This window comes from Oncorhynchus tshawytscha, linkage group LG01 (assembly GCF_018296145.1).
Source record: "Oncorhynchus tshawytscha isolate Ot180627B linkage group LG01, Otsh_v2.0, whole genome shotgun sequence".
Taxonomy (NCBI): Eukaryota; Metazoa; Chordata; class Actinopteri; order Salmoniformes; family Salmonidae; genus Oncorhynchus; species Oncorhynchus tshawytscha.
In genome coordinates this window covers 41902498-41916278 of record NC_056429.1, presented here as the reverse complement: position 1 = coordinate 41916278, position 13781 = coordinate 41902498, and the positions used below count along the sequence as shown (strand labels likewise).

Below are 13781 nucleotides of genomic sequence, written 5' to 3'. Positions count from 1 at the left end.
TGTGTCTGGACCATGATAATTTGTTGATGATGTGGACACCATGGAGCTTGAATCTCTCGACCCGCTCCACTCCACTCGACCCGCTTCCCCCACTTTAATGGGGGCCTGTTCAGTCCTCCTTTTCCTATAGTCTATGATCAGCTCATTTGTCTTGCTCACATTGAGAGAGAGGTTGTTGTCCTGGCACCACACTGCCAGGACTCATCGTTGTCGGTGGTCAGGCTGTTGTGTCGTCAGCAAACTTAATGATGGTGTTGGAGTCGTGCTTGGCCACACATTCATGAGTGAACAGGGAGTACAGAAGGGGACTAAGGACACACCCCTGAGGGGCCCCAGTGTTGAGGATCAGCCAGGGAGAAGTTGAAAATGTCAGTGAAGACACTTGCTCCCTCACCTGCTTTGAGTACATGTCCTGGTAATCTGTCTGGCCCTGTGGCTTTGTGGATGTTGACCTGTTTAAAGGTCTTGCTCACATTGGCTACGGAGAGCGTGATCACACAGTCGTCCGGAACAGCTGGTGCTCTCACACATGCTTCATTTTTGCTTGCCTTGAAGCGAGTATAAAAGGCTTTTAGCTCGTCTGGTTGGCTCGTGTCACTGGGCAGCTCACGGTTTCCCTTTATAGTCCATAATAGTTTTCAAGAGCTGGCCCTTCGAAACGACACCTAAATTATACCAAAACTAATTTCACACATAATAAGAGTATAGACGATATTAAATTGACTATAATCTGATGAGTGACAATATTAGGCCTATCAGTTGTCAAATTGTATATGAAGTGATGGGCGCATCTTGTAATTTACATTTAAAGATGCAAGGAAAGGATCATCACTTTATCAAATCCTCCTTCAGAGTCACATGGAGGTAAAACATTTTATATATAGTATCAGACAGAGCATATTCTGCAGTTTCTATTACACTTACCTTTGTCAAATAACTCTCATAATTCAAAAGTTGCAGCTCTATTTCCAAATGGAACTTTTTCCAAGAATATCTGTGCTGTCCGTGTGGCTCGTGTCACTGGGCAGCTCACGGTTTCCCTTTATAGTCCATAATAGTTTTCAAGCCCTGCCACATCCGACTTGCGTCAGAGCTGGTGTAGTAGGATTCAATCTTAGTCCTGTATTAATGTTTTGCTTGTTTGATGGTTCGTCTGAGGGCATAGTGGGATTTCTTATAAGCATCCAGACTCCTTGAAAGTAGCAGCTCTAGCCTGTAGCTTGGTGCAGATGTTGCCTGTAATCCATAGCTTCTGGTTGGGAAATGTACGTACTGTCACTGTTGGGACGATGTTGTTGATGCACTAATTGATGAAGCCGGTGACTGAGGTGGTACACTCCTCATGAATCCCGGAACATATTCCAGTCTGTGCTAGCAAAACAATCATGTAGTATAGCATCTGCGTCATCTGACCACTTCCGTATTGAGTGAGTCACTGGCACTTCCTGCTTAAATTTTTTGCTTGTAAGCAGGAATCAGGAGGACAGAATTATGGTCAGATTTGCCAAATGGAGGGCGAGGTAGAGCATTGTATGCGTCTCTGTGTGTAGAGTAAAGGTGGTCTTGCACATGTGACATGTTGGTAGAAATGAGGTAAAACGGATTTAAGTTTGCCGGCATTAAAGTCCCCGGCCACTAGGAGCGCCGCTTCTGGATGAGCATTTTCATGTTTGCTTATGGCCTTATACTGCTTGTTGTGTGCGGTCTTAGTGCCAGCATCGGTTCGTGGTGGTAAATAAATGGCTACTAATAATATAGATGAGAACCCTCTTGATAGATAGTGTGGTCTTACAGCTTATCATGAGGTATTCTACCTCAGGAGAGCAATACCTCGAGCCTTCTTTAATATTAGACATCGCGCACCAGCAGTTATTGACAAATAGACAAACACCCCGCCCCTCATCTTACCAGACGTAGCTGCTCTGTCCTGCCGAAACACGCTCAAGCCAGCCAGATCTATATTATCTGTGTTGATGTTCAGCTAAGTCTCAGTGAAACATAAGATATTACATTTTTTAATGTCCCGTTGTTAGGAATGTCTTGATCGTAGTTTGTCCAGTTTGTTTTTCAATGATTGCACGTTGACCAATCATACCGAGGGTAGTGGGGTTTACCTAATCGTCTGCGAATTCTTACAAGGCACCCCGCCCTCCTCCCCATTTTTCTCTGTCTTTTCTTCACGCTGATGATGGGGATTTAGGCCTTGTCTCTACAAAGCAGTATATCCTTCATGTTGGTCTCATTAAAGAAGAAATCTTCGTCCAGTTCGAGGTGAGTATTCGCTGTTCTGATGTCTAAAAGCTATTTTCGGTCATAAGAGACGGAAGCAGCTACATTATATACCAAAGGAGTTACAAACAATGTGAAAAAACTAATAAAATAGCACAGTTGGTTCGGATCCTGTAAAATGGCAGCTCTCCCCTCCGGAGCCATATCTCTATTTATCAGCGTTATCTCTCATGTTAATAATTTGACCGCACACCTTGCGGGTTTATACCATTTTATGTTTTACTTTGTAAAAATAAGCTGTTACAGGACTATTTTATTTACTGTAACGGAAATGAAAACATGCAATGCGTTACAGTAGGCCTTTAGAATAATGCAAAACATATCCTTGACTATCCAACTCGATGAGTAGGAAACAAATGATGCCAGTCAGCCTGCACAGCTGGCCCTTCGAAACGACACCTAAATTATACCAAAACTAATTTCACACATAATAAGAGTATAGACGATATTAAATTGACTATAATCTGATGAGTGACAATATTAGGCCTATCAGTTGTCAAATTGTATATGAAGTGATGGGCGCATCTTGTAATTTACATTTAAAGATGCAAGGAAAGGATCATCACTTTATCAAATCCTCCTTCAGAGTCACATGGAGGTAAAACATTTTATATATAGTATCAGACAGAGCATATTCTGCAGTTTCTATTACACTTACCTTTGTCAAATAACTCTCATAATTCAAAAGTTGCAGCTCTATTTCCAAATGGAACTTTTTCCAAGAATATCTGTGCTGTCCGTGCGGCAGCATTGCTCTGGCTACTAAGCAAAAATGTAGTAACATAATAAAATTCAAATTAAAATATACTATTTATTTATGCAATTCATCCTTTACAATTGTTCATGCTGTTGTATAGGAATACAGCAGATAATTTCATTTGTGCACCTGGCTGGTTATATAATTTATAATCTTTTTAGTTTCAACTTTGTCAAAAGAAGCTGTAACTAGACTTTATTAATTACTATATCTCTATTACTAATCGAATCTACAAATAAAGTTGATCAAATAGACTACACAGATGTTTTTATTGTAAGAGAAATGAAAATAGGCTATAGGCCTACATTCTTTCTAGGACTTTATAGAACTACACAAAACATATCCTTTACTATTGTATATTTTCTTTTTATGTGTATATTTCCACTAATATTTCTTCATACAATTAATCCTTTATAATAGTTTATGCACAATTTATCAAGAATTGGTGCTTATGTTTGCTGCAATTTGCGGGTTGGTTTGCATCTGTTATGCTAAAGGGGACGCCAGGCAACGTTCTCTAGCAGATACTTATAGGCAGAAAGACCAGACGGTTCTAGTGTTAAAGGGACACTTTGGGATTTTGACATTTATCTACTTCCCCAGAGTCTGATGAACTTGTGGATTCCATTGTTATGTCTCTAGCATAACATAACTAACATAACTAGTGTTAGCATAATGACTGGAAGTATATGGGTATATGCTAACATCTTCTAGCATTCTTGCAGATAGCCATAGTCTGCCAGTCATTGCGCTAATGCTAGTTAGCATTGGCTCACAAAAATACCTCTAACTTCTTTCATACTGGACACAGAGACATACAAATAGTATCCACGAGTTCATCTAACTCTGGTGGAGTAGAGGAAGGACCTCATTCCTGGAGTATCCCTTTAATCCTGGGTTAAAATTGTTCATAACTTAACCTTCTTTCAAGTGACAGCAGAACTTTGTGATGGGCTAGCCGCAATAAGTCTGTGCAAACCATATCTATGTTGTATCCATATGTCCTAGCTGATTATGGACTGTGATGTTTGATGTTAGTTAATCATTACCATTGTGAGTGTACTGTTACTGTACCTTGGGCAGTGTAGACCAGTTCACTGTAGACCACAGCTGGGATGATGGGGGAGGGCAGGTCCTGGAGGAAACCCCTCAGAGTATCAGACAACACTGCCACTTCATACTGGTCCACATCCACTGAGACTGGGTCTGAGAGGGAGGGAGGGAGTGAGGGAGAATGAGAGGGCGGAAGAGAGTACGAGAGGGAGGAAGAGAGTATGAGAGGGAGGAAGAGAGTACAAGAAAGAGACTTGTGTTAAGAATCACAAATTCTTCAATCCTATGTAATTTACAAGAGAACACAAAACAATGAAGTGTGACTGGCAGCTCATTTTTCAGCTGTACTAGTGGAGACAGACAGAAGTGTTGGTACAGCAGCAGCCTGACACTGGATGGTATTCTGAGCTGTAATGAAATGAGTCAAAGGAGTGTCAGGGGCATTTAGCTCTGGGGAAACAGGCATATATCAGTTAGAAACAGAAAGAACCTACCAGATGTACTACATACAGAGAAAGAATGCCCTAAACCAGCGGGATGTAGACAAAACAGTCACAGAGATAATATTTGTGTGTGTGTGTGTGTGTGTGTCCTGGGTGATCAGGTTCATTGCATTAGGGGAGGACAAGCTGTGACACACTGGAGGACAAGCATTGATTTCTCTAAAACTAATTGTCAAATAAACTTTCCAATCATGACGGTCCACTAAACCAGAGGTAAATTTATATCACTGTGACCTCTTTCTGACCCCCTTCCAACACAATATGATAATTCAAGAACAGTTCTGTAGCTTGTGTGTGGGTGTGTTGTGGAGTCACTGATCCTGCCCCTCCATGTGGAAAAGTCATACAGAGGGCAAGCCATTATATTAATTTTCACTGTGTTCAGTGACAGAGGAACGAAGGATGTATGTTTCATGGCACATGCTAGTGACAGTCAACGTGTGGTTAACTGTTTTTCTATGCTGGGGTTGACTATGTTTGACTGACAGTACTAACTCTCTGTGAGGATGAGATAGGATGAGGACAGCCCTCTCATGGCTGATAGTAATGGCTCTACTGTAAGGATGAGGACAGGATGAGGAGTGAGGACAGGATGAGGATAGGATGAGGAGTGAGGATTGGATGAAGACATCCCTCTCAAGGCAGTGTATCTCTGTGAGGATTAGGACAGGATGAGGACAGCCCTCTCATGGCTGACAGTAGTGGCTCTACTGTGAGGATGAGGACAGGATGAAGACTGGGAGGCAGTTTAATCACAGCCAATGAACAGGCTCTGGGGACCTCAACCAGCATCATTACACCACTGCTGCCCAGTCAGACTACAGGGGATTGGGACCAAGAAATCCCCACATCATTTCCCTCTCACTCCCCATTATTATGAAAGCAATAGCTGGCGGTAGTTTGAAAGGGCTGGGTTTTGATTAATAAACAAGTTGTAGGTGTGACGAGGGCTTGGCCACTCACTGGCCAATCAAGGTGTTCAATTGCTTAATAGCGTGTCTTATGTTCTGACGGTCTTTGCATTATCATCAACTTTAATTCGCCAGGGGGCACGGAATATTCTCATCCACTGTGGATTGATACTACGGCTTATTAAATAGCATAGGCTACAGTAACGAGTGATAGCAACAGTAAACGAGTAGACCATTTAGAAACCTTTTATGGGTAGGCTCCTTGGCTAATGCATGGCAGGATAAGAAAGACACCAGACGCATTGCTGTTGAACTATAAGAGCTCATATAAAACCGGTAAATTACCAATCCTGGGATTGAAAATCGAAGAAGCACCGGCTTTAACAGGTAGATATTGCAAATTAGTGTGCGCTTGACAATTGTACTGGATTAACGCCAGCTGAAAATAGAGTCCTGAGGGCCTGGATCATTCTCTGCCTTTCGCATTCCCGGAATTTCTCTCTTCCTTTATATCTTGCTACCTCCCTTTGTTTTTGTCTCGTTCCTTCTCTCTCTCTCCCTCTCTCTTGGCTACCACTTACTCTCTGCTCTATTGGGCCTAGAGAATCCAAGTGAGAAGGCTATCTCTTCTCCACTCTCTTCCAATTCCCCCCTATCTCCCTCCTATCCCTTCTCTTCTTCACACCCCTCTCTCCGAATACCTGCCAGCTCTCAGAGTGGAGATGTGGCGTCACAAACAGCTGTTTAATCCACTCCAGAAAGGATTAGCTTCCCAACACTTCAGCAGGGCCAGGGCAGGGACACACCAGGCCAACTCCACCCAGATCATGTGTGACAGTCATAGAAAACTGACAAGGACTGACCCCCCCGGCCCTGGATGGATGAGGTGAACTTCAGGCAGACAGAATTTTGGTCTTCCATTCAAGTTGTCTGTGTCTAACAGAGGGAGTTGGGAGCGGGTGTGGCTCTCTGGCTGTGTGTTTGCGTGCGAAAGAGAGGACAGATTAGTCTCTTTTCTAATCTTGGTTGGGGTGTGCGTGTCAGAATTTGGGGTCAATTCCATTGGCCTTTATAATGTTTTCATTATATATTTTACCTTGTTTAACTAGGCAAGTCAGTTAAGAACAAATTCTTATTTACAACGACGTCCTATGAACGGTGGGTTAACTGCCTTGTTCAGGGGCAGAACGACACATTTTTACCTTGTCAGCTCAGGGATTCAATCTAGCAACCTTTTGGTTACTGGCCCAACGCTCTAACCACTAGGCTACCTGCCACCCCAGGAATGTACAATGGGGTCCATAATTATTGTCATCCTTGATAAAGATGAGCAAAAAAGACTGTATAAAATAAATAATAAATCATATATTTGTTAAACAACATCTATTTTTTTTCTATTATTATAAAATAATAACGTTTAAAAAAAATGTTGATCATACAATATAACTTAATACTGGTATTATTTATTTTATACAGTCTGTTTTGTTCATCTTTATAAAGGGTGACAATAACTATGGCCGTTTTTCAATTCCGACTTCATTCCTAATCCAATCCCAGAGTTGAGTGGAATTGAAATGACATTGACCTCAGTGCCACTAGTGTGTATTATCATCATCATCATCACTATCCATCTCCCACACACAAACAGACTTCTACCTTAAAACCCCCAATACATTATGTAGACAGATAAACTAGGTGTGTTGTATATGTTTGACTGGCTTAGCATTTAACAACAAACATTTCAACAAGGACCACTCCCTCGCTGTACACACACCCACAAACACACCCACACGAAGACACACATACACACGAAGACCCCCTCCCCCTCACTCACTCACTCACTCACTCACTCACTCACTCACTCACTCACTCACTCACTCACTCACTCACTCACTCACACGCCCCCAAACACACAACACAACACACACAGCTATGATCAACTATTACTATACATCTCTGATTATTGGTCCAGCTGTCCATCTGATCTATTGACATTTTTGGGGTTATTTTTCTAAGCATCGTCCCAAAGGAGGTCTGCTTGCCTCTGAACAAACAAATCCATACCAAGTAGGTATTTCTCCAGGCCTCATATCGATGCTCAGCTTTCAGCCTCCCCATCGCTAACACACTCTTTTAGCTCATCAATCAGGCTTGACTCTCCTCCTCACACACACACACTGTACACAGGCGCCATGACGATTGAATCAAGTGTCAAATCCTGCCACCAGCCCAATATGGGTCTGCCCTCTACTATTGATCCACCTTAAGTTCACAGTGATAGTGACTCCAGTCACCCAAGTCATAGACTGTTCTCTCTGCTACCGCACGGCAATCAGGACCAGAGCGCCAAGTCTAGGTCCAAAAGGCTCCTTAACAGCTTCTACCCCCAAGCCATAAAACTGCTGAACAATTAATCAAAGGCCACCCAGACTATTTGCATTGACACCCCCCTACACGTACAAATTACCTACATGTACAAATTACATCGACTAACCTGTACCCCTGCACATTGACTCGGTACCGGTACCCCCTGTGTATTGTCTCATAACTGTTATTTTATTGTGGTACTTTTTAACATTGTGTTACTTTTTCAAGTTTATTTAGTAAATATTTTCTTAAGTCTATTTTCTTGAAACTGCATTGTTGTTTTCTATGGGGTTGAGATCTGGAGACTGGCTAGGCCACTCCAGGACCTTGAAATGCTTCTTACGAAGCCACTCCTTTGTTGCCCGGGCGGTGTGTTTGGGATCATTGTCATGCTGAAAGACCCAGCCACGTTTCATCTTCAATGCCCTTGCTGATGGAAGGAGGTTTTCACTCAAAATCTCACGATACATGGCCCCATTCATTCTTTCCTTTACACGGATCAGCCGTCCTAAACACGATGAGTTGAGTTTTTACCAAAAGGTTATATTTTGGTTTCATCTGACCATATGACATTCTCCCAATCTTCTTCTGGATCATCCAAATGCTCTCTAGCAAACTTCAGACGGGCCTGGACATGTACTGGCTTAAGCAGAGGGACACATCTGGCACTGCAGGATTTGAGTCCCTGGCGGCGTAGTGTGTCACTGATGGTAGGCTTTGCTACTTTGGTCCCAGCTCTCTGCAGGTCATTCACTAGGTCCCCCCGTGTGGTTCTGGGATTTTTGCTCACTGTTCTTGTGATCATTTTCACCCCACGGGGTGAGATCTTGCGTGGAGCCCCAGATCGAGGGAGATTATCAGTGGTCTTGTATGTCTTCCATGTCTTCCATTTCCTAATAATTGCTCCCACAGTTGATTTCTTCAAACCAAGCTGCTTACCTATTGCAGATTCAGTCTTCCCAGCCTGGTGCAGGTCTACAATTTTTTTTCTGGTGTCCTTTGACAGCTCTTTGGTCTTGGCCATTGTGGAGTTTGGAGTGTGACTGTTTGAGGTTGTGGACAGGTGTCTTTTATACTGATAACAAGTTCAAACATGTGTCATCAATACAGGTAATGAGTGGAGGACAGAGGAGCCTCTTAAAGAAGAAGTTACAGGTCTGTGACAGCCAGAAATCTTGCTTGTTTGTAGGTGACCAAATACTTATTTTCCACCATAATCTGCAAATAAATTAATAAAAAATCCTACAATGTGATTTTCTGGATTTTTCCCCCCATTTTGTCTGTCATAGTTGAAGTGTACCTATGATGAAAATTACAGGCCTCTCTCATCTTTTTAAGTGGGAGAACTTGCACAATTGGTGCCTGACTAAATACTTTTTTGCCACACTGTATGTGTTTGTGTGAATTTCTGTGTCTACTACGTGCAAGTGATGATCAGTCGAGCCTAGGGAGGGAAAGGTTACACGGGTGAGAGGGCGAGAGGTTTTTCATGTAGGGTCACATGATAGTATAGGTATAGGTCCTCGTGAAACAGGTTCTCACAGTCTCACTGTGGAATTAGATGCTCATCCACGTTCTCCACAACTTCACATTTCAAAGTTAAGGGTTAAGTTCAGGCACTCATTCTGAATGGTTAAGTTAATGGTTAATGTTTAGGTTGGGTTAAAACAAAAATATATATATAACATGTGTCCACAACTGGGATCAAACTACGCAACCTTCTGATCCTGAGTCATGGGATTACACCCATCCCCGTCCACAACGCCCTAGCAAAACCCAAGACTAGAACAGCCCTCACTGTTGCCTCAGGACATGGATAGACGTCCAATTTAGACGTCAATCTTGAATGATCTCCCTACCTTGCGACAGGATTAGCTGTGTGATCTCCAGTGAAGCCTATGTAACCCTTGGTGACCTGAGAGTCTCAGACTGCTGTAAAGGTTAAGGTGGTTGGATTGTGTTCTCTTTAAATGAGACTAACCGAACAGGATCCAAAGCCTTCACCCTGACCCAAAAACGTAAAGGTCGCAGGCAGCCAACTGTGCGGTGGGCTATCCAGCTGGTCATTTCATGCGGTTTAACCTTTTCACAGGTGAGTTCCAAATATCTCTAACGGTCGCCCCAGTGTGAGTTGTTTATGCACGTGATGTCAGAATGCACTCACTGTTCCAAAATGGGATTATTATGCAGCAGGACAGTTAACACGCACTGCCTGCTAACTATCTATAGGCTATGTTTCAACTTGTCAATTTCAAATTAGTTTCTAATTTCAAACTGTATTTTATAAAAACAGAATAAACAAAATATATTATATTCCCCACCCTCAACACCTCCCCCCCAATTACCAGGGAAATCAAAAAAAGAGAAAGACAAAGGAAAACAAAACAACAATGAAAAAAACAAAAGACATCAAGACAACAAAAATCATAACAGCAAGGCCAACTGAATATGTTTTAGGTCATGTATGGCACTATTTACATGTGTGTGTGTGTCCGTGTATGTGCACCTGTGTGCATTTGAATGAGTGTGTGTGTATATGCACGTGTACAAACACCTGCACGGAATCAGTCTCAGGCAAACCAGCATTAGCTGTAAAAACATTGCCCCTCAGTGTCATTCAAACATACTTTTCATAATGTTTTATTTTGACTTGATTTTTGTACTTTTATCTTTGACTATCATTCTATCCCCTGCCCAGCAACTCCACTCCCACTTGTCTTCAATTCCACACCCCAACCCTCAGCTTCCTTCAGCCCATCCCACCTATCTTTGCTGGCCACCCTCTTCGGATTTTTACGCACCATATATCTTTCAACTATGCTGTGATGTTTAACATACAATTTCAATCTATGTTATCGAATAGAATCAACAGATTGTGAGTTGAAGTTAAATACGTACTTTTAGAAGAGTATTAGCATAATAGTAATTGACTGAGCCGGTATCTCCAGATCTCCCAACAGTACTATTTCTAGGGACAATTTTAGATCAATGTTATGCATTTTCAGCCATTCCTGAACCTGAGACGAGAAACAGGCTACCTGAGGGCAATGCCAAAATAACTGGTCTATTGATTCTGTATCCTCACAACAAAATCTGCAGAGCTTCGATGATTGTATTCCCCAAATATTCAACATGTTGGTGGCAAGAGTCCTATATAATAATTTTTGCTGAAAAGTATAAAGTCTTGAATCTTGAGTTGTTTTATATATCAACTCATGGAATCGGTCCATCAAATCTCTTCCTAACTATTTTGCAATCTGTATGGCACAGTTGTCAACATCCTAGTCCTCAAATTAAACTGGTATACTTTCCTATTTACGCCAGTTTTTTATATTGGGCAGACAGACCAGTTCCCTACCTCCTTCTGCTGCCACCTGCCTCCTTCATTTTTGTGGTACTGCTGTAATCAATTGGTTGTACTCTTGGATTGAGCAGACCTTCCTGTACATTTCTGATAACTCCATGAAAGACATAACTCTACCATTCCAATTTACAATATCATTTAAGAACAAAATATCCTTCTCAAACATCTTTCCCATAAATACAGGAATTTTGAGATCAGCCATAATATCTGATGCAATATTTCTTCTATCTTTTCAGGGGGATGAATTTAAGTTGTAGCCAACTCTGCAATCCCTTTTTGAAAAATAGAGATACTTTGAAAAAAGTATAATTTTCAATTAATCGAAAATGAGACTTGGCAATCTGCACAAAGGAAAAAAGGCAATTTTGAGCTTTTCTTAGTAATCTACTTGAGAAACATTTAGGGATCAACTTTTGAATAAGTGAAGCTTTTAGAGAGAGGTTTAGTGCTTTAATATTTAATAATCTAAACCCACCCAATTCATATTCATTATGTACCTGTAGATAGGCACGCTTTATGTTGTCTGATTTAATGGCCAAGATAAAGGGAAATATTTTTGCTAATATGATTTTAAAAAGTATAATCAGGAGTAGGGAGCGCCATAAGTAAGTGAGTAAACTGAGATATGACTAAGGAGTTATTCAGGGCCATTTTTTCCATAAATAGACAGGTATTTACCTCTCCATGGTTGCAGGATCTTGTCATTTATAACTTTTGTGATATGAATACCAAGTATGTCTACTTCACCGTCAGCCTATTTTATAGGTAAACTGCAGGGTAATGTAAAAGTTGTATTTTTTTTTGGATCGAATATGTAATATTGTACACTTATCATAATTACGTTTTAGTCCAGAGAGTACAGAAAAGTAATGTAGATCTTCAATGAGACATTGCAGGGATCTATCTTGTGGACTTAATATAAAACTTGAGTCTTCGGGCATACATGGACACCTTTGTTTTTAAGCCTTGGATTTCTAGTCCTCTATTGTTTGCTTCTGGATCTGATTTGAATAGCTAGCATTTCGATGGCCAATACGAATAGATATGGTGACAGTGGACACCCTTGTTTAACTCCTCTTGACAATTCAAAACTCTCTGAGAAGTAGCCGCTATTTACTATTTTACACCTGGGGTTGCTATACATTACTTTTACCCATTTTATAAGAGCATCACCGAAAAAATCCAGGCATTTATAAATAAAATCCAGTCTTACTTTATCAAAGGACTTTTCAAAATCCACTATAAATACCAGGACTGGCTTCTTAGATGTTTCATAATTTCTAATAGTTGTCGTATATTATCTCCAATGTATCGTCAATTTAAAAAACCTGCCTGATCAGGATGGACAATCTCTGGTAAAAACCTTTTTAACCAGTTGCGACGAGCAAACCCGTATCCGGGAGCGTAATCATAGCCTCAAACGCATTAGCATAACGCAACGGACATGAATACATAAACTTTTCCTATTCGTGAAAATCGCAAATTAAATGAAATACATATATTCAAACACAAGCTTAGCCTTTTGTTAACAACACTGTCATCTCAGATTTTCAAAATCTGCGTTACAGCCAACGCTAGACAAGCATTTGTGTAAGTTTATCGTGGCATAATGCTATCCTAGGCTCTGCTGGCAGCAGGCAAAATTTTCACAAAAATAAGAAAAGCAACCAAATTAAATCATTTACCTTTGAAGAACTTTGGATGCTTTCACTCAGGAGACTCTCAGTTAGATAGCAAATGTTCCTTTTTTTCAAAAAATATTATTTTTGAAGGCGAAAAAGCTCCTGTTTCTTCACCATGCTTGGCTGAGAAATCGACCGAAAAATGCTACAACTATAATGCCAAACTTTTTGCAAAATTAGCTACATAATATCAGCAGAAACACGGCAAACGTTGTTTAGGATCCATCCTCAAGGTGTTTTTAACAAATATATTTGATAATATATCCGTCGAGGCAGTTGGTTTCTCATATGAAGCGATTGGAAAAATAGCTACCTCAGTATTTTACACAAGGTTTTCTGCGGGAGACACCATGTGACCACATGCCATATATGGTCCCTTACAGCCATTCTTCAAGGGAAATGCCTAAAAAGACGTCACAATGCTGCAGACACCTTGGGGAAAACGTGGAAAACGTAAGCTCATTCGTAGCTCATTCACAGCCATATAAGGAGTCATTGGCATGAGGCTGTTTCAAAAAATGCGGCACTTCCTGGTTGGATTTTTATCTGGGTTTCGCCTGTAACATATGTTCTGTGGCACTCACAGACAATATCTTTGCAGTTTTGGAAACGTCAGAGTGTCTTCTTTCCAAAGCTGTCAATTATATGCATAGTCAAGCATCTTTTCGTGACAAAATATTTGTTTAAAACGGGAACGTTTTTCATCCAAAAATTAAAATAGCGCCCCCTACATCCAAGTGGTTAATTCTGAATGCATTTCGCTAGTATTTTTGCATCACAACATTGAAGTGTACGAGACCTCCAAGTTTTTTAGACAGACTTGGATCTTTATATTTGCCATCAGGGTCTTGTTTT

The 13781-nt window shown here is 41.0% G+C and overlaps 1 protein-coding gene across 1 annotated transcript in view; it reads right to left on the bottom strand.

Annotated features, from left to right (window-relative positions):
- Nucleotides 1-13781, bottom strand: part of LOC112250872 (phosphatidylinositol 3-kinase regulatory subunit gamma) — a 293219-nt gene that overhangs the window by 170103 nt on the left and 109335 nt on the right. Inside the window, exon 5 of the mRNA XM_042321581.1 lies at nt 4121-4252. Coding sequence (XP_042177515.1) covers nt 4121-4252 — 132 coding nt within the window. The remainder of the gene's footprint in view (nt 1-4120; nt 4253-13781) is intronic.